At 37.6% G+C, this 22,962-nt stretch overlaps 1 protein-coding gene across 1 annotated transcript; it reads right to left on the reverse strand.

Annotated features, from left to right (window-relative positions):
* Nucleotides 1-14,364: 14,364 nt before the first annotated feature.
* Nucleotides 14,365-14,862, reverse strand: LOC143621952 (uncharacterized). The gene has a single exon (XM_077093220.1). It carries the CDS (start codon nt 14,860-14,862, stop codon nt 14,365-14,367), a length of 498 nt encoding a protein of 165 aa, XP_076949335.1.
* Nucleotides 14,863-22,962: the final 8,100 nt, after the last annotated feature.

Below are 22,962 nucleotides of genomic sequence, written 5' to 3' on the forward strand. Positions count from 1 at the left end.
TTTATGCTGGAAGAAGGTGTGCTGCCGGTTGATGAGATTGAGAAGATCGGTGAGCAAATTACTGTTGAGAATGTGATAGAGGAAGGGGAAATTGTAGATGACTCCGTGGAACACGAGATTCCGGAGGTTGAGATGCCAGAGATGGGTGATAAGACTGTTGAGGAAGATACTGAATGGGAGGAACAACCGAATTGGAAGGAAGGTTGTGCTCACTGGTTCATAAAGACGAAGAAGCCGGCGATCCCTAAAATGTTCAAAAAGAGTTACAATATTAAGGGATACGCAGAAGCAAAGAAAGGTATTATCTGCTGGATATATGATGAGCAGCTGCGGCTCTTCGTGATCAAAAGATACGATGGAATTCAGTACTTCAGGAGAACGTTGAGATCTTTAAACACACAGCCTGAATGTGAGGTAAAAGATTTAGCCAGATTGGGATTGATAAACCGAAGTGAAGACAACATGGCTAGAATCATCGGGAAGATCGTGTGGAAGGAGTGTATTAAGGAGAAGAAGTTTGAGCTGATGAGACCACAAAAGGGGAAACTTGTCGAAGACAAGGATAGAGGTCTGAGAGCTGATGGAAAGCCTTGGATGATAATGAAGTATAAACCGATCCGGTGCCTTAAAGAAGTACCGATGAAGCTCATGCCCAAGGACGTGCTCAAAGATCTAAAATGGTGGTTCGTGGACTGTGAGACAGCGGAGGCGGTAATGGAAGATGTGGATGAACAAGAAGTGCTTAGGGTTTACGACCCGATGCATCTTGTTAATCTATCGCAGGCTGATCTGAAGATGCTCAACGAGAAGAAGATCTTCTACATTCCTGCTTGGAAGGATCAAGCTAGGAAATATCAACGGGTGGTGTCGGTGTGTGTTAGAGAGGGAGCGCACGCGTAGAGATGCAAGATTACAAGACTCAAGATTTGAAGATCAAGATATGAAGCTACTGCCAAGGGGGAGTCTGTTGGTACATGTGTGTCAGTAGTTCATAGTCTACCATTTGTAATCGAGTCTGTAATGTAATTATGTTTATGATTATGTTTATGTTTTTGTATGTGCGAAGTTGTCAACAAGTTCGCTCAGGCGAACTTGTTGAACAAGCGAAGTTATGGACAACTTCGCCTGAGGCGAAGTTGTCGTGCTTATTTAAACTGTTCAGCCGTAACAGTTTAGTTTTGATCAGTTGAGCGTTTTGAGAGCTAGCTCATTTCGTGTATCAGTGAGTTACGTGTTTTAGAGTCTGTAATAGTGACCTCGAGTCACGGGTTCGGTTATCTATATAACGTGTTCGTTCATTGCTCGTGTGTTTGATTCATACATATTCTGCACTCGTATCTAACTACGCAGGGATTCCGCACCTGCGCAGATAGCGACATCCCGTGTACGATCCGTCCAGGAACCTACAAGTTTCTTGCTGGTTTTAGCTGTAGAAGAAGAGTTCCAGAAGTTGAGTTTGAAAATATGTGTAAAAATATCTCAAATCTAGTATATATGTGAAAGGAAAAAAAAAGGGGTGGGGTGGTGGCTGCGGCCAGAAGCCCATGGGCCCATTTTGGCCCAAGTTTCTGATTTCTCAAGCCCAAATACGAAAAGCCCAGTCCAAATTTAGTTCGGGTTCGGTTTTTGGTGCGAAAAACTTATCGGGTGCGTTAAACAGTGCGAAAACGAGTGTTTTTCGGCTAGTTTTGTGTAAAATTATAAAAACATACTATATGTTTGTAAAAATCAAAAATATTTTCATAGATCGCTTAAAACATTTCAAATAAGTGTTTGGTAAGTCTTTTTCGGCTTAACGGATGATACAATGCTTGGTTTGTAACTATCTTTCGCGTTTAAATCTATAGCGGATAGTTAAACGAGCATGTTTTCGTTTAACTTGTTTGCTACCAAACTAAGGCCATATTACTAATATTTTAGCTTTTATAGATCGTATATCACTTATATATGCCCCCCCGAGATATCTGGGTCATAACCCGACCCGTTCGGTTAATCGTTCGTTTGTTATGCAAAAGGCGTTTATTTGCTTAATCGGTAAATACGTACTGAGGTGTACCTTGTTTTGGCTCAAATGTCACATTCTCCCCCCATTAGAAAATTTCATCTCTGAAATTTGATTATTCAACTTTGTCTTTGTTTGGAAACAGGTGCGGGTATTTCTTTTTGAATTCAGATTTCCGCTCCTACGTGAATTCGGGTCCCCGTTGTGAATTCCACCGAACTTTTACTAGAGAGATTTTGTTGTGTCTTAATTGTTTTATTTTTCCCTCTAATATTTCCACCGGTTCTTTAACGAAATTCAGTTTTTCATTTATGTTTAAGTCTTTTAATGGCACGATTTCGGTTTCGTCGGTAAGACACTTTTTCAGGTTCGAAACGTGAAAGACATCATTAATAGAACTCAACTCCGCAGGAAGTTTCAGTCGGTAAGCTACCGGACCTATCTTAGAAATGACTTCATATGGTCCAATGTATCGCGGAGCTAGTTTACCGGTTTTCCCGAATCGAATGACGCCTTTCCACGGGGATATTTTCCGAAAAACTTTGCCGCCTATTTCAAAGGATAACGGCTTTCTACGAACATCAGCGTAGCTTTTCTATCGATCTCGGGCGATTTTCAAATTGCTTATGATTTTACGGATTTTGTCAGTGGTTTCTTGAATCAAGTCGGATCGTGTAATTTGGGTATCTCCTACCTCAGTCTAACACAAGGGTGATCTACATTTCCGCCCGTACAGCGCTTCATATGGTGCCGCTTGAATGCTACTATGATAGCTGTTATTGTATGAGAATTCAACTAGTGGAAGATGTTGATCCCAGTTTCCACCGAAGTCTAGTACACAAGCGCGAAGCAAATCTTCTAAAGTTTGAATGGTTCGCTCAGATTGACCGTCGGTTTGGGGATGGTAGGCGGTACTTAGGTCAATTCGGGTTCCCAAAGCTTCTTGTACGGCTTGCCAGAAACGAGAGGTGAAATGGCTATCACGATCAGAAATAATTGAAACGGGTACGCCGTGTCGGGATACGACTTCATTTATGTAAATGTGAGCAAGTTTTTCGGTTGTGTAAGTGGTTCGGATTGGAAGGAAGTGTGAGGATTTGGTTAGTCGGTCAACTATCACCCATATTGCATCATTTCCCCGGGAAGTTTTTGGGAGGTGTGTTACAAAATCCATGGTAATTTGTTCCCATTTCCATTGTGGTATTTCCGGTTGGTGCAACATTCCCGAAGGCTTTTGATATTCGGCTTTAACCCTCGCACAGGTTAAACATTTACTGACATACGTGGCTATATCCTTCTTCATACCGGGCCACCAATAATACTCCTTCAAGTCCTTATACATCTTATCTGTTCCAGGGTGAATGGAGTATTTGGACTTATGGGCTTCGTCCATGATCAAGTCACGCAGATTGCTGAAAGTGGGAATCCAAACTCGATTTTTGTAGTATAGAATTTCGTCAGTTCTTTCTTCAAAATGTTGTTCGGTCCCATGCAAGTTTTCATCTTCTAAGTGATCTCCTTTCAGAGCTTCGTTTTGAGCAACACGAATTTGTTCGGTGAGACTGGTTTGGACGATCATTCCAAGTGCTCGGACCCGTAGTGGTTTGATCCTGTCTTTTCTACTCAAAACATCTGCTACTATATTAGCCTTGCCCGGATGATATCGAATCTCATAGTCATAATCGTTCAACAGCTCTACCCATCTCCTTTGCCTCATGTTTAGTTCTTTCTGGTCGAAAATATGTTGTAGGCTCTTGTGGTCGGTGTATACTGTACATTTGGTGCCATACAAATAGTGCCTCCAGATCTTAAGTGCGAAAATAACTGCGCCCAGTTCCAAATTATGGGTGGTATAATTCTTCTCGTGCACCTTTAATTGTCGAGAAGCGTATTCTATGACTTTATTTCTTTGCATTAGTACGCATCCCAACCCTTTCCGAGACGTGTCACAATAAACTACCAGATCATCAGTTCCCTCTGGAAGACTCAGTATCGGGGCTTGGCATAGTTTCTGTTTCAGCAATTGAAAGGCAGTTTCTTGATATTCTCCCCAAATATAAGCACGATCTTTTTGAGTCAAAAGGGTTAAAGGTTGGGCTATGCTGGAAAAATTAGCAATAAAGTGCCGATAATACCCAGCTAAACCCAAAAATTGGCGAATTTCTTTCGGTGACTTTGGGGCCTGCCAATTTTTAATGGCTTCAATTTTGCTCGGGTCTACATGAATACCGTGTTGGTTAACAACATGCCCTAGAAATTGTACCTCTTGTAGCCAAAATTCACATTTCGACAGCTTGGCATACAACTTTTCCTGCCTCAACAACTCCAAGATAATTTGTAAATGCTGTTCGTGGTCCTCCTTGGTTTTCGAATATATCAAAATGTCATCAATAAACACAATGACGAATTTGTCGAGGTACGGTTTACAAACTCGATTCATAAGATCCATGAAAACTACGGGAGCATTAGTTAGTCTGAACGACATAACTAAGAATTCATAGTGGCCATAACGAGTTCGGAACGCCGTTTTAGACACATTTTCCTCTTGAATTTTAACTTGGTGGTAACCGGATCGAAGGTCAATTTTCGATAAATAGTTTGCCCCTTGAAGTTGATCAAATAAGTCGTCTATTCGTGGAAGAGGGTTTCGGTTTTTAATGGTAACTTTGTTTAACTCCCGGTAATCGATGCACATTCTAAAACTTCCATCTTTCTTCTTTACGAAAAATACCGGTGCTCCCCAAGGAGAATAACTAGGACGAATGAAACCCTTATCTAACAACTCCTGTAACTGGTTAGATATTTCTTGCATTTCAGAGGGTGCCAACCGGTAAGGTGCCTTAGCAATAGGGGCTGATCCTGGTATTAAGTCTATGCGGAATTCAACCTGTCGGTTCGGTGGTAATCCGGGTAAATCGTCAAGAAAGACATCGGGGTATTCACGTACAACGGGAATCTCTTCTATGTATTTCTCATCAGGGTTCTTTATAGTCACGTTTGCCAGGAAAGCTATACAACCTTGGCGTAAACATTTCAACACTTTGAGATGAGACACGAGAGGTAATATCGAACCAGACTTCTCTCCTTGTACCACAATCACCTCACCATTCGAAAAGGGAATTTTAACTGTCTTGTCATTACACACAATCTCCGCCTTATACTTGGTTAACCAGTCCATGCCGACAATAACATCAAAACTTCCTAACTCTACCGGGAGTAGGTCAATAAGGAATGGGTGGTCATTAAGAATAATGGAACAATTTTGGATTATTTGGTTGACATTTATAGAGTTACCGTTAGCGAGTTCTATAGTATAGGGATTTGTTAGTTCACTAATTGGCATGTTACCCAGGGATACAAAGCTAGAGGAAACAGAACTTCTATCGGCACCAGTATCAAATAATACAGAAGCATATTGATCAGAAACAACAAATGTACCTGTTACTACGTTCAGGTCTTGTCGTGCTTCTCCAGACCCGATAACAAACGCGCGTCCCCGAGACGCCCCAGAGGTTGATGCTTGGTTCCGACCGGTGACTGCTCCTTGATTCAGCTTGGGGCAGTCTTTTCTAAAATGCTCCGTGCTACCACATTCATAGCAAGCACGACGGTTTGCTGGTGCTGTAATTTGTTGTATATGTTGTTGACGAATCGGTTGCGGTCTAGGTGGTTGTGGACGACGAGGTTGAGTTGCTTGGGTTGGTCGGTTGACAATTCCCATACTGACTCTACAACTGGGGCCATTATGCCCCGTTCTCCCACATTTCTGACAGATTAACGACCTGCATCACCCACATGATGAAAACTGCATTTATCACATTTTGGCCATGGTCCCTTGTACCTGTCTCGTATCACCTCAGAACTACTCATGGCATAATTTTGTATTGTCGGGCGTGCACGTTTACTTGCTGGCCTTCCTTGTGACCCTGATCCATAATTAGTTCGCTTCATACTCGATGATTCCCCGGCCATTCTCAACACTCCGCTTCTTACCAAGTCAAAAGTTACGATGCCGGCCTGAGTCACGGCATTTTCAAATGATGTATGGCCAACAGAGTTCACCAAACTCCTCACTTCTGGGGCTAAACCCCAGATATAATGTTCAACTCGTTTGTCCTCGGGAGTTACTAACCATGGTACTAGGCGAGCCAGTTCGTTGAAGCGGTTGGTATACTCCAGATGATCCGCTCCTTTCATTTCCAAACTGGTATACGAGCCAGTTCTACCACATTAATGCGTGATTAGTAAATGTAGAGGCAACATACTTGACAATGTTTTCGGGTGGACAATTGCTGATATTGAGGACAGATTCAGTCTTTTCGATCCATTTAATCAGCCCGTTTGGCCCTTCAATGCCTTTGAATTCGATCGGTTTACAGGCCATAAAGTTTTTGATCGAATATTCCCTTTGATGGGGATTAGGGTTGTTATTGTTATTGTTTGGGTTCGGTGGCGGATTATTGTTGTTGACATTATTTGCATCAGGTGGGGGATTATTTGTATTGGTAGGGGCATTTGTATTAGGTGGGGGATTGTTATTTATAACTGTTTCATTGTTGGTTGGGGGAGCATTATTGATTTGTTGCTGGTTTGTTTGTATATTGGCATTAACACCAGCAGTTACTTGTGTTACAATAAGTGGGATTACTGCCTGCATTTTCCGAGCAATCATCTCGGCTATTTCTGCCTCAGTCATAGGGTTTGCTTTCTTTGGGGCCATTCTATAATGCAAAACAAATATAAGCCAATTAGTATTAATTCCAGTCTACGGCACTGTGTAATAATAATCACAATAAATGTTGTACAGGTAAACCAGATAACATACTGACATTTCACAAATTGTTCCGTACATTGATATCAAAAGGTACATAGACTTAGCCTGATAAAGGCCAGTGCTTGCATGTATATATCAAAATCTGTCACTAAGTGACGGTTAGACTTAACCCTATAAGGGTCAGTGCTTGCAATAATGTATAAAATTTTGCCCCATATTAACATAACATACTACTATATACATACATGGAATATCAAAAGATCACGTACACATATTTGTAATATTCCGCATCTATCCATACAGTCGATAGGCTAGCCACAAACATAAAAATAACAGCACCGTAAGCACCCAGTAACAGTTCCACAGCCTAACTGTCACCCTATCCAAACACCAGTGGTGGTAGGCATCTGACTGCTGCAAGTTCAGTACTATCTGATGTAACGTCGATAAGTACTGGGTCACGTCCCTCCTCTCCTGGTTAATGTTAGCTATGGCTATCGAGTGGTCTATCACACGGTCAGTCAGGACAACCATCCAAGAGTTGTTTCCTGCGTTTGGGAGGTCAGGGCGAGGGGTAGGTATACTCAATGAACGGGAAGATGAAGTATCTGCCCTAGGGCGTGAAGATCCTCCCCGGTCGTAGGTAGATCTGAATGGAATCGAGGTAAGGTCAATCGGGGTTACCCGAATACGAGCAGTCTGTCGGACTCGCGCAGTAGCTGAAGTCGTCGGCGACAGGTGAATGGGTGGAGTGGGTGATCGGGCTACTCTAGCAGGTGAATGATACTGACTGTTAACTTCGTTTTGATCCCTGTGCGGTGACCTGGGTGGATAACTATCGCATCTGTAGCCGGATAGATCAGGCACATTCCTGGGTAGCTCTCTACAGTTAACTTCTTCTTCCACCTCTTCCTCCTCCTCCGGTTCCTCCTCTTCTGGATCCTCCTCGGATTCCTCCTCTGGATCCTCCTCAACAGAGATTACCGGTTCTTCTTCCGTTACGTACTCGTTATTCCTTGACATGACTCTGCACAAAGGTTAGTTATAAGAATAATAACTATTGCTAGCGCTAACTATTGTCGAAAAGATTAATTAATTAAACCAAATTTAATATTAGTTATATTAAAATATAATTTAGTTTTATTAAAATTTTAATTATTATTATTTAAATCATTATTGAATATAAATGAATATAATATTCATAGTAAAATTTACCGTCATCAACAGTATCCAACAGTATCGTACATACACGTATTCATACACCTTGTTCCAATTAAGCACGTATGAGTGTTACACATATATATATACTTTCACATTACCTTTTATACACATATGTTGCCACTTTTACCTAACCACACGTTCCGCGACTTCTCTCCGAATTCCCTCATACAAGCAAGTCTGTTATTATGTTCCGGACCACAATAACTCACTTGCCCTACAAGGTCATCCCGACATCCATCAGTATATAATATTAAATTATTATTTAAATATTTCTCAGAGTTAATCGAGCCTACGGTTATATTTTAGGTACCCTAAGGGATAACATAATCTTTTATAACCAATGGCTCTGATACCAACTTCTGTCACACCCCGACTAGCACAATGCGGAAGCGTAAAACGGGAATGTAACAGACACTTCTTGTATCAACACATTGTTTATAAAGAAACATTACAAACTAATTTACAATATATTACATTTCTTTGTTCTATCATTGTTTTACAGTCTAGGTGATACAAACAAAACTAGTTCGTTAACTATACATTCTTACTACTAACGCCCTTGCTTCTATTCACATAGTATCAACCACACACCTCAGGCAAGTAACAGATCACCAAATCATTCCAATTTAGGTACACCTGAAAAGCAGTTTAAAACAGGTCAACTACTAGATTTGGTGAGTTTCACGAGTTTCAAGAAAACAGTAATGAGTGTTCACAAGTCAACACTTGTAATCATGAAATAAGTATGTATGTATGTAAATGATGTAATTATGCTAAGCTACAGTGAAGCCTTGACTGTATGTGCTGCGTGCATCCATTTCCCACGCTCAACCAACCACTGTGGCCCCTTTCCGCCCACAACATGCCCCAAGTAGCTATGTCTAACACTACATAGCGTGTTGTATGATTATGGTCATGTGCAAACGGGGTAAAGTATCAGCAATACATGCCGGCTCCGTTTGGGTTTGTCAAACTAATAGTACTATTCACAAGCCACCAGCTCGAAGTTAATCACTATGTTAGTGGGGACTTTCGTGTGTTAGCACTTAGATAATTCACATCAATACATGTTTCAGGTATGTATATGTAATCAAACATGCTTTTCACCCCAAAAGTTCGTAAAACTGTTTAAAGAGTGGGGTCATGAAACTCACGGTTTAGTAGATAATCAGTACTGTATCAGCTCGTGGTTTGTTCGGTCCGCTATCAGTAGTTCCTTTAATCAATATTATAATAATATTAATATTTTAATATTATTATAATCTCAATACTAAACTGGGCTGTATAACTAATCTGGGTGTAGCTGGAACGCCCAGAAAGTGGCAATAGGCTTAGGTTGTGATGTTGTTCAATGTCTAATACTTAAAATCGAACTTGGCTCAGACTCCCAATTTCTCAGCTGGGCCAAGTTGCTCGTTTACGCGTTCAGAAAACACTTATGGGAAAATAAGCTTGTGTAAATGTACTGGTTAATAAAATGATTAAATTATAAAGAAGGATCACATACTGGGGTCCCAGATTAGCCACGGGGCCCATTTCCGTTTATTCAGTTTGATTCAAGAAGAAACACGCACAATCCATCCGGATTGTCCAGGTTTTACATAGAAAAGTTCGTTTTTACTTAATAGTCCAAAAATATGATTTTTGATCACTCTTGGTGTTTTGATATTCCCGCAGGTTCGTTAGTCGCGAACTTGCCGGTTTTTATAAAAACTGAATTTGTTAATCTTTAAATTAGCATAATTAATTAACCGTTAATCATTAAATTATAAAAATTTAGCCACTTATCAATTAAAATATGTAAATTTTTATAAAAATATTTTTGGAATTATTTACTGATTTATTAATTTATAAAAATTCATTTTGTCAGCTATATTTCGCCTGAAAATCGTCCGTTTACCCCAAACAATTTCCAAAAATTCCACAAAAATTCCTGAATGCTCAAATCATGTCCCAAATCAAGCTGTATAAATTTCAGAATGTAAAAAGCTCGTGCGATATTCTTTTCGGCCCAAATTCGGCTATAAAAATTCACACGAACGCATATAAACAAAACACCTTTAACCTTCTCCAAATGATCCCAAAATTCATATGTGATAAAAATACATCAAATCAGAGTTGCCAGAAAAATTTCATAGTTTTTGAAGTATTTTAGCTATTTTTCCCAAATAAACGTCTCAATTCGGTAATAAATTTGCCAAATATTCTCGGCTGATCGAAAAATTACCAAATTTAAACAGGGACTCATTGACATCGTCCCTGATGTTCCTACAAAATTTCAAGGCCTAATAATATGCACATCACAACCTTAACCTAAATAGCCCGTCAGCGAGTGTTTCGGCGTTACCTTAGAGGGTTTGGCTCGTTTCCGACTTTCTAATCAAGTTTTCAGGTTCTTGTGCTTCTATGCAAGCTAGATACAAGTCCTATATCACAAACCAAGCAGGTTTCATCAATAGAACAGCCCTTTAACTTAGGGTTTCGGCTAGTGCACAAAAAGGAACTTTTGAACCGTAAAAACGCCGTTTCAACCCTTTAATCCGTGTTTATGGCCAAAAAAGATCATGATTCTGATTTGAAACTAGGTTTAACATCAAAGTATGTTTTTGAATGATTTTTGAGAGTTTTACATGGTTAATTATGATTTTTAACAATCAAGACATGTTTATATGTTGTTAAATGAGTTTAAACGAATCAAAAATCGATTAATCATAAGGTTTTTACCTAGTTTCTTGCTGGTTTTAGCTGCAGAAGAAGAGTTGCAGAAGTTGTGTTTGAAAATATGTGTAAAAATATCTCAAATCTAGTTTATATGTGAAAGGAAAAAAAAAAGGGTGGGGTGGCGGCTGCGGCCGGAAGCCCATGGGCCCATTTTGGCCCAAGTTTCTGATTTCTCAAGCCCAAATACGAAAAGCCCAGTCCAAATTTAGTTCGGGTTCGGTTTTTGGCGCGAAAAACTTATCGGGTGCGTTAAACAGTGCGAAAACGAGTGTTTTTCGGCTAGTTTTGTGTAAAATTATAAAAACATACTATATGTTTGTAAAAATAAAAAATATTTTCACAGATCGCTTAAAATATTTCAAATAAGTGTTTGGTAAGTCTTTTTCGGCTTAATGGATGATACAATGCTTGGTTTGTAACTATCTTTTGCGTTTAAATCTATAGCGGATAGTAAAACGAGCATGTTTTCGTTTAACTTGTTTGCTACCAAACTAAGGCCATATTACTAATATTCTAGCTTGTATAGATCGTATATCACTTATAGATGCCCCCCCGAGATATCTGGGTCATAACCCGACCCGTTCGGTTAATCGTTCGTTTGTTACGCAAAAGGCGTTTATTTGCTTAATCGGTAAATACGTACTGAGGTGTACCTTGTTTTGGCTCAAATGTCACAATTACCGACCCATTCGACTCGTGTAGCGTCGTGTGGACTCGTTGGCTGTGAATTTATCATAATGGGTCCACGCGGGGGCTGATTTGGATGTTAATCTCCTAAACAACTCTTAAACGCGCGTGTTAGTATCACCTAGTGCTTCCGAGGGTAATTTGGGAATTCTTTATTCCCGGGAGTATCTAAGGGTCGTGTTGGTGAATGTAAGGCCCCGGGGGCTGTTATGATTGAGTTTGATGAGGTCGAGGCTTTAGGTAACTCGAACCATGCTAGAACGTCTCGTAGGATAAATGAGTCCTTTCGGTGTCGTTAGTAATGTTTGTATGTAAACCGACAAGCTTTTGAGTTGTGGGGATACTTAGGGGTTCTCTAGCTCGTGGTGAACTCGTGCCTTGTGTCAGGTGAGTTCACACACACTTAAGCGATTTTGCTTGATGAACAGTTTAAATTATTTTGTATGGGCTTACTTGTATAGGGTAGTCCTTGGGATGATGTTATTGTATGTTTGTACATATATTATTGTATGGCCAATAATTGGCGATGTTATTTAGTCGTTATCGACTAAGGATGTTTACATATGCCTACTTTGTGTTTGCATACGTTAGATGAGATGTTACGTGTTTGGGTTGTACGTGTGCTCGACCCTGATGTTAATTAGTCGCTATCGACTAAGGATGTTTGTGTATGCCTACCTTGTGTCGCATACGTTGGATGAGATATTACGTGTTTTGGTTGTAAGTGTGCTCGACCCTGATGTTATTACTTGGATGATATTTATAGGGATATAATCATATAGATGTATATGTATATAAGTATGACTACTTATTGTTGATGATGGCTTAACTGTTCATATCCTGTTTTATCTTAAAACTCTTGGAATGATTATTATAAATGTTAAATTATTAAAACTTGAACTCACTCAGCTCAAGCTGACTTTGTGTGTATGTTAGTGTGAGTTTCAGGTTAGGAGGAGGATGCTTACCGCTTGGACGTGCTCGAGACTACTTGGACGGTTGAAGGCATATCTAGTCGGAGCGTTTCAATAATGAAAGATGTTCTTTTAATTATTACTAGATATATTTAAACTTGGTTTTGGGCCTAATTCCCGGGTTGGGGAATTTGTTTTAGAACTTATGATTTTCCGCTGATTACATACTCTGAACCGGTTTTCAAATAAAATGTATTGTTTTGGGTTAAACTTTTGTTAAGTTTTGGGATTCTTGATACTTATTATTCCGCTGTTATTTACTCTGAACTTGTTTTAAACAAAACGAATTTTCTTGGTTTTCTATTTTTATGAATTTTCGGATATGATTACCAACTGTAGGATTCCCGAGATTCGGGGTCTTACAAAAAGAATGTAGGAGTTTGACTGTTTTTTAGTTTTGCTAGGTAGAATATTTATAAGGTAGGTGGCGAGTTGGAGAGCATGGTGCCAAAGATTCTCAGGTACGGAAGCATGAGTGAGGAGTGTTCGAATGATATTATTAATGAAACGAATTTTACGTTCGACTTTACCATTCTGAGATGATGTGTAGGGACATGAAAAACGGAAAGTCATGCCATTTTTTGAGCAAAATCACGAAACGTCTTATTGTTGTACTTAGTACCATTGTCACATTGGAAGGATTTAATATTGATGTTAAATTGTGTGTGTATGTATTTATGAAAATTGAGAAATATAGAGAAAGCATGAGACTTATTCATTAATGGGAAAGTCCATAGGTAATTGGTCAAATCATCTAGAAAGAGGATATAGTAACGATGACCCCACGCTAAGCACAGGAGAGGTCCATAAATCACTATGCACAATATCAAATGGAAGATGCGTTGTAAATAAAGAATCATAAAAAGGTAGCTTAACATGTTTGCCAAAAACACACGACTGACATATAGTTTATTTAAAGGTTTTTCAACATAAATGACATGTTTATTCAAAAATATGCAGTAAATCAGTGCCAGGATGCCCTAGTTTTTTGTGCCAAAGATCCTGTGAGAGAGCAGCGAAGGTGGTGGGGCTAGTGAGCTTGGTGTCGGTGGTCAAGGAAAGCGGGTAGAGGTCGCCAGTTCTATTGTTACCGAGGATAGGAATCCGCGTTAGGTAGTCCTTCAAAAGAAAATCAAAAGGGTCATATTCAATAGATATTAAATTATCAATAGTAAGACGGCGAACTGATAACAGGTTTTTGATAAGATTTGGTGCATATTAAATATTATTGGCATGCATGGGTTTAAAAGGGGTATGAAATTTTGTATAGCCACCGTGGATGGGAATTTGAAACCCGTTGCCAACAACAATATTGTTCAAAGTACGATTTTTGAAATAAGAGGAGAGAGTACCCATGGTGTTTGTCATGTGGTTTGTTGCGCCGGTGTCAAGATTCCACTGAAGATCTGGATTGAGAGTCATAGTGTGTAGGGCTTGATCAATATTTGTCGGGACATATTGATTTGCGTGTTGGGTATAGTGGGCTTGGGGTGATGGAGGTGGGCCGAGGATACCATTGTAGTAGTTGGATCCTTGCATGGCTTGAGGTCGGTTTGATGGAACAGTAGGATGTGGTGCCGGTGGGGTGTGGAAAGTGTTGTATGGTGTGTTGGCTGATGGTGTGGTATAACCCCATGGTGTGTGTTGAGATGGGGGATAAATTCCCTGAGTGGCCTGGGTATGGGGAAAATGGCTAGTAGGGTAACCTCGTCCGTGAGATCGACCCCGACCCTGACCACGAGAGCCACGCCCACGACCCCGTTGAGAAGAATTATAAGACCCACGGGTGTCATGCACAGCCCGATTATCATTACCAGTGCTAGGTGAGCTACGACCATGAGAATCTCTAGTGGAGTCGCGACTCGGATTGTTTAGAGTCGTAAGAAGTGTTGTACCTGCTATTGGACCGGAGCTAAGACCTGCCCTCCTTGTTTCTTCTTGTGTAAGCCGAGACCGGGCCTGAGAAAAGTAGGTAACGGAACAGTTTAGCTAATAAACATACCAATGACATCGTATTCAGTGTTTGCAAGGCCGGTAACCATTTGTAGGAGTAAATCAGCATAAAAAATCGGAGCTTTGCCATTCGCTAATTGATCAGCCAACACTTTTAATTCTTGACAATAGGCGGAGATAGAGGAAAAGGAGTCTAGTTTAGTGTTGTTTAAACGAGTCTTCAAGGCAATAGCACGTGACGCTTGATTATCTTGAAAGAGATGGGTAATGTCGTCCCAAGCTTCCTTTGCGGTGGCTTTGGGTTTGATAGCCGTAAGCAGCAGGTTATTAGAGATCGTGCTATAGATCCATTTTTTGACAATAGCATCTAAGTGATCCCATGAGAGTCGGCTGTCGTTGTCTATGCTTTTCTCGGCTTTGGCTTTTTCCATATCTGATGAAGAGGAAGAAGAAGTAGATGACGGGATGGGTGGTATGATATGATCGAGTAGTAAAAGACGGTACAGTGGATTGTAAATAATTCCACCCATGAGGTATACTGGCCGGTTTCTAGATCAAGTGTTATTGGAACAAAATTCTTGATATTCGTAACTGTTAGGGCAGGGTGAATACTGGCCATAGGAGAAAGTGATTAGGGATGAGTTGGGGAAGAGGTTGCAGGATCGTGAATTAGGGTTTAGAGAGTAGAAGGCGTGATACCATGATAGAACACGATACACACAATATTGGATTAATTTCCTTGCCTTTTCTCCTCATTATCTCCTTATATAATCACAAAATACATCAATTATGCCTTAGATTTAGACAGTAAATAAGAGAGTACAATATATACCTATATTATGTATAATATTTCTTTGCTAATAATGATGCGTTTGGCTGAGCTGTTGAGTCGATTTAATAATTTTATCGGCGATCCTCCACCTTCGGTGAATGAATCACAGTTATGTTTATTATAGTTGTAGTGGAAGTTATAAACATTACGTATTGTATTTAGCTAAACAAGATTTGCTAATTGTAATGTTTTGCTAACAGGATTTGTTCAGCCAGAAATGCGTAAGGAAACTTGAACCCAACATTTGTAGGAAATTGATAGCAAACATAGTTGGTAGGAAACTGGTCGCAGGCATGGTAAAGAACTTGTTGAAAAAACATTGGAAGGATGATGGTCGCAAAAAAATTGTAAACACAATTCGTAGGAAAGTAGCCGCAAAAGTCACTGATCAGAAAATGGTTCCAAACCTTGTTGAAGGAAATCAGTCGCAAACACCTTTTGTAAGTAATAGCAGGGCCGGTCCCATGGGGGTCAATAAGTAAAGAAAGGGTTTGGGTCCTCAAATTGTTAGCCCACCCACACACACAATTTTTGTACAAAAAAAAATTATATATGTTAATCTTTATCATGATTCGCTTAAGAAAAGATAATATTAGTGTAGCCTGTGGTAAAATCTGAAATCTTTTCTTCATCACCAAATGCTCGAAACCAAGAAAAAAAATATCAAATTTTTTTTTTATTTTCCAAACACATTCTTTTAATTATTCTTTCTTTTTCTTTCTTTTTGCAATTTCTTTATGGTGACGCCAAGCATTTTCCTTTGATCTACTTTTAGTTTTATACCAACTTTTTTCTTTTCTTTTATTTGCATTTCTAGCCATATTTTAATTTTAGTATGTGCTCTACAGTTTTATAAACTTTAATGATAGAAAGACACTGGTATTAGAAGCATGACGTTTATATTGTTGATAAAGTACCACTATTCTCTCTAAATGATTAGGATTATGGGATGCTAAATGTTTTAGAAGTTATTGAAAACAGTTATGAGAAGGTTACCCGACCGGCCAACTCATCCGTTTTGTCAGTCTTATTTGACCACAAAGGGCCTCAATTTTAGAGCTCGTTTTTAGCCTACAAACAGGTTAAGCCGACATGAGGTAAAAAATTACAAAGGTAAGGGTAAGAAATTGGTCGGAAAATTTCTTCGCGAATTGGTCATAAAATAGCTTACTACAAGGCCTATTCCGACAAAAATATTTTGGTCCAAAACTACTCTGAAACGTTCGTTTTCTAGGTAGTTTGACATATGAAATTGTCCAATTTTCTGAAAGTGTATAATAAGACTTTTTGATATTTATAAGAAGAAACAATTGCATAATGGAAATAGTGTATGCCAAAGACAAGTGTGCATGACTACTCGTCCAATGGTTGAGTGCTATGTGTCTAATGTTTAAGGCTTGATGCAAAACTACTATCGAGCTGAGGGTCACACTGGAAGCAGTCTTTCTATTCTTACAGATAGAGGTAAAAATGTCTACATCTAATCCTCATCAAACTATACTATAGTTTTGCTATTGACGGGATTTATTGTGTACGATGATGATGAAATATTGTGTGCAAAAGGAATTGATATATGTAATATGTATGATGAATTAAACATGTTATTGGTTTGTATATTATATATATATATATATATATATATATATATATATATATATATATATATAGATTAACGGAATTGAAATGCAATGACCCGATGGCCATGATTAGAGTGGGATGGTAAGTTTTAAAAACGAGTAAATTGCTATTTTGAATACTTTAGTTTATCTGCTATAGCTCATCTAGTCTGAAATACAAACTTATGGCGAATTAGTTAACTTTTGATTTTAGTTGTGAATTTGTGATTTTGACTCATGAGACTATAAATGATAGGTTTCTTTTATTCTATTTTGTTTCGTTTCCTTTCTTTTTCTTTTAATTCTTTTTTAACTTTTATTTTATAGATTTGGCAAAGAAAATATATTAATTTAACCAACTTATTTATTTTTAAAAATAGATATTTTTTATACTTTGTTATCTAGTTTATTTATTATCGTTTAATTGAATAAGCTATATTTTCTTCTCACCTTTATGTTATTACACAACTTATTTGTTTTATAAAGATATATTTTTACACTTTTATAATATATTTATTTTTGATATTTTTTTAGTTAATCGAATAATGTTTTCTTATTTGTATTCGTCCATTAAGAAAATGAAGATACATAAGATCATGTGTAGTGACAACTAAGCATATAAGGGGTTGTACGATACGTGACGTCCTAGTCAGCAATGACTAATTTTGCAAAAAAGTGGCATAGTGGTAAAGCTTTCATGCAATCATTATTAAATTATTGTTTTCTATTTTTCTTTTCTAATTTTTTTAATAAAACTAAAAGAAATAATATTTCATTAAAATAGAAACAAATTACATAAAAATTAAAAAAATAAAAATACTGAAAAAAGTCAAAAAATAAAAATAGAACAACATAAATGGGTACATGGCCAGAGTTCGGGTATCAGGGTCGGTATCAGGGATCAATGTCCTTAAAATTTCAAAATATCTTTTTAATTCATTTTGTTTCAATACCTTGGCAACCTACTTATTGACTTTAAGACATTCATACCCAAAGTCGCGTATAACTTAGAGTCAATGGTTCATTTAATCGAATTGGCTTGTGTAATCATCACCCGCACTCACACCCAAGGATGACCCGCCCCTTCCCCTTCCTCTTCTTCTCATTTCACTTTGTCATAACTCATTTACGAAAATTATTTGTTATTCTCTCAATTTGGTGTTCTTTTCTAACTTTGACTTCAAAAGTTAAACCGATCAAGTTTCAAATTTCTTCCTTTATTCTTTGTTCAATCCTAGGGTATGCATTTGTTATTTTTCTGCATGATTTCATCATCTAGAATGTGATGCTATGTTAAAAAATTAATTTAACAATAGTGTCGGTTCATTAAACAAACTTGATTGGATTATGCAACCAGTTCGGTTAAAGTTTGGAATTTTTCATCTTTAAACATTTAAAACTAACATTTTCTTATGCAAACCTTAAAAATAATATTTTTTTACATCGAACCAAACCCGCCCTAAAGTCGATTTCGTAACATCCTAGAAGAATCCTACATAGGCCGTTGTCAAGAGAGATCATTGGTTCATAAGTAAATGCCCCGCCTCTTAAATCACCAACGCATTTTGGGCCTAATGCTAGTGGACAAGAGGAGAGTTTCACAGTTAAGCATGCTCAGGTGGGAGTAGTATCAGGATAGGTGACCTCCTGGGAAGTCTTCACCTGGGCAACCAAAAACAAATTCGTGAACTCTTCGTGGGCAAAGCGGATAATATTGGTGGTGTGAGGGGTTGGATGCTACAAGTGGTATCAGAGTCACTCTTGTGCCATTTGGGATGGTGGAGTAAACCTCATCAAGGATGGTGAGTCCTCGTGGGTGTCACGAGGTACACCTTAGGCGAATCCCACATCCTAGATTGGATATTGGGGCAAACCTATTGAGGACGATGAGTCCAAAAGGACGGTGTTTGTAACATCCTAGGCGAATCCCACATCGACCATGGACAAGAGAGATCCTTGGTTCATAAGTAATGTCCCGCCTCTTAAATCACCAACGCGTTTTGGGCTTAATGGTGGATGAGAAGAGAGCTGTACAGTTAAGCATGCTCCGGTGGGAGTAGTATCAGGATCGGTGACCTCTTGGGAAATGTCCACCTGGGCAACCGAAAAAAAGTTTGTGAGCCCTTCGTGGGCAAAGCGGACAATATTAGTGGTGTGAGGGCCTGATATTACAGAGTTTGTGTCCAACAAAATACGAGTTACTCGCTTAAAACTCGATTTTTCTACATTTGGGCCTGCTTCGGATTTTTCTCGAAACGTTCACCTTCCTTATCATAATTAAAACATATTTCATTAACAAACGTTTATAGAATACTTTAAACCTAACCTATCTAAAAGTTATTCTTATAAAATATAATAACTAATTGTAGTGAAATATATATTTTCTTCTTTTAACTCTTTCAAACTTCAAACTTTGAACTAAATCCATGTATTTAACTCATTCTTCCATTTTACATGAACATTATTTTTGATCTTGTAATTATTTTCTAGTATCCCGTCTCGAAACAAACTCGTCCAGTTCACTTGTTTACTCAGTTCGTCTTTCGCTTGCTTAACTTTACCATGTGAGTTTTATAACTCATTTTTCTATGTTTTATTAATATTTGGGTTGTAGCATGTTACCATGTTTTCTTGATAATTCATACTCTTTGTTTACCAACCGATTCACAATGATGTCATGCATGTTAATAATATTTCTTTCATATTGTTTATTGTCACACCCCAACCTAAGACGGAAATGTTGGGGCGCAAACTGGTTGTTCACGGCTCAGAAGACACTAACATAACAATATTAATGACAATATCTATATTATTTTACTAAATCAACCAAGTACACAATTCGAAAGAATAATACAAATAGAATCTAAATCAATCAAATATTCTTGTATTATAATAACCTAAAATTCAAATAAACTAAGTTCTTCAATCACTCCAACCATCCAAGACAAACACCCTGCAATATATGTAAAAATAGGTTTGTCAACAACACATGTTGAGTAAATAATCACCAGATTTTGATGATAAATATAACATATAAGAAATATGCAAATCAATATCATGAGCATCAACAATTAAATAATGATCAACTAATTGGTGTCATTTGACAATTGCCCAGTGAATCAGGCTTTGGCTACTAAGATGAAATAAATACAAATAATGATGTCGGTACCGGTGCCTAGCAAATCGGGCTATGTCTACTAAGACGACGTATGATCATGCCAATTGTGATATATTATGATGGCCCTTTCTATATGCGATAAATAAACAAATAAGCAGGTAAGCATGTAGCATATGAGCATTCAATTGATTAACCACATAATAATCATGATTTGCAAGTGACGTATTAAGATATATAAAATTATTATAAGGTATGCATAAGGTCTCCAAAAGATTTAAAAACAATAAAAGAGGGGAGTTATGACTCACCTTAATGAATAGGTGAGATAAATAATAAAATAAGAATTAAACGAAGCTCAAGTCTTTAATGTGCTGATTGATCCGACACAAAACTGAAACTTTGAGACAATAAAGTAAAATTAAAAACAAGTACACAGCCGCTGGAATTAAGTCAAAGTGATGAATAAAACTCAAGATATGAAGTTTTTAGTATTTAAGCGAGCTGGTACTGTTCAGAATCCGAACTTCAAATATGGAGTCGAGTTATAACCAATACACTCAAAATCCCATGACAAACAAAAAAGTACTCTTGCCCGAAAGCTAGTATTGACCAGAAGATATAGTAATTGAAAAATCACAAAAGTTGACTTTTATGCCCCTTAACGAGTCAGGATCAAATTGACCACCAAAAATCCCTCAATCAGTGTAATTGATTGGGGGATTTTTTAAGTGAATGAAAACACATGAAAACACATAAGATAACTTACATGAACGATGATTAAAACTAGTAGATAAACAAGGTCAAAGAGTCTTGAAGATTGAAAGTCAAACCGGAATATGAAAGTCTTGATGAAAACACAAAAACACTAAAGGAGAAAGACTTTGAACAATGGAGGCCGATGTTGCAGTAATATTTTTAGGTTTTGGAGACTTGGGTTTTAAGAAAAATAGTTTAAATTCATTTATTAATAGTACAGTAAGTAGACAAACTTGTTTAGGGAGTAAATCAAACAATAAATGACAAAATCGGGCCTTTTCACAATCAAATTAATTTTTATTATTTAGGAAATGAACTTGGACATGTAACAAGACCAAATAACATTTCTTGGGGCTTGATATTTGTTATTTGGGTTAAAAATAGGAAGATTCAGTGATTAAAACGAAAACGAAAATATTTTGTTGATTTGGCTGTTGGTCACGCTACGCGACCAACATATGACCAATCGCATCGCGTACTGTAACGGGTGTATGTTAACATGATTTTCAAAAATGTCATAGTTAGTCCCTGAACTTCTATAATTTAATTTTTAGCCATTTTATGTTATTTTTTAAAAGTGAAAATAGGTCCAAATATCTATTTAACATTTTTAAATATTTTTATAAAATTTATAACCCAAAAATTTTAATGGGCCGGGTTTTCGGATCTTTAAAATTCACGAATGGTACATTTATGATGACTATACGTGACTATGTGTAATGTGTTTACTGTTTTTAAGGTGATTATTCACAAACTTAAATACAAAATGGGAGGGTCCGACAGGATGTGCCTGCGCTACCTATTCGTCAACTTCGGTTGAAATGAATTGTGATATCATTATCATTCCCCTAGTGGTGGGGCATCATTATCATTTCCCTAGGTTGGTCGTTATTTTTGGTTGTATTTAATTTACTTTGTGATTGGATATATATTACATTGTGACATGTGAATCGACAATCATTTTTATTTTATTTATGTATCAACTTATGAAATTTCATCAATATGCGTATTGACAAAAATATATTAGTTTAAATGTGATGGAGGTTGAAGTTTAACTTGAGGATTGAAGATTAGATACTTAGACTTTTAGGCTACTAGAAACATATATTGCAATTTAAATTTCTTGTATTGTTATTTGATCCATGACAAAATTGTGTACTTGTGATTTAATGAAATAAAGTAACTATTATTGCCACTTTAACAGTGTCTACGAGCGGTTACAATAATCTTTAATGTACAGCCCCGGTGTATAATCCGCCCGAGGTCGGGTTGTTACAACGTTGACATACCTTTTTCTATGATGTTCATGTCACTAGCACCACTACCCTATCACACCCTCATTATTCGACTAACGGGGTTTTAACGTGAGACATGTGACATACTAAGATCTAGGCATGTGTCATTCCGAACAACTATTTAATAATGACAGCTATCATTTAATATTGCTCATCATTAATGAGAAAATATAGTTAAAATACAAATTGCGTTGGTGGAAGCATAAAACAAGTATAACACTTTAACCAGAGTGCGTAACTAGGTGCCCAGACATAACATTTCATGAAAAACTATAAGCATACTTTGATGCTTGTTGTAACATCTCGGATTTTTCGTATTTGTTAAACCAATTCGATAATGTAATTCAGATCTTTTGAACTGTTTAAAACTTGTATTCAACTTGGTTTAACTTATTTTATAATTTTATAACCTTCATTTATGACAAATAGTCTTTAGAAACTCTTAAAATCGCATAAAATGACTTAAAAATGCATTTTTGGAACTTCAGGGACCAAAACTTCCAAAAATGGAAATCTAGTATAAGACCCCCCCCCCCCCCCTTTTTGCACGGCGCGAAGGAGGAGCCTTTGGTTCTTTGCAGTAACACCCCGGCTAAAGCGGAAACGCCTGAGTGTGGCGTACAGATTGCTCAAACACACGTGACACTATTAGGTGACCATAATAACATTATTTCATTTAAATCATCATATAACACAAGTTTATCAAATAAACCAATAAATAAATAAATGATAAGTTGTTCTTTGAATATCCTATAGGCATGCTATGTGTCTTCTAACTTTCATCCTCATATCTCTACACCTGTAACATATGTATAAAATAACATATGTACAAAATTAAGTCAGCTATGAACATAGTTTGTGAGATTCCCACAGTTTGATATAATACGTAAAAGTTATACAATTCCATGAAACTTGTGAAATGAGCACATAAGGGTTCTTTACACTCGATGCAATGGACCTGAGTGTAAAGAACAAACGAAGGTCCTTTCAGTTGGGGCTGCCAACGTACTTGG

Source organism: Bidens hawaiensis, unplaced genomic scaffold, assembly GCF_021521415.1.
Source record: "Bidens hawaiensis isolate Kalapana, Puna unplaced genomic scaffold, B.hawaiensis_p1.1 tig00003004_1, whole genome shotgun sequence".
NCBI classification, from domain to species: domain Eukaryota; kingdom Viridiplantae; phylum Streptophyta; class Magnoliopsida; order Asterales; family Asteraceae; genus Bidens; species Bidens hawaiensis.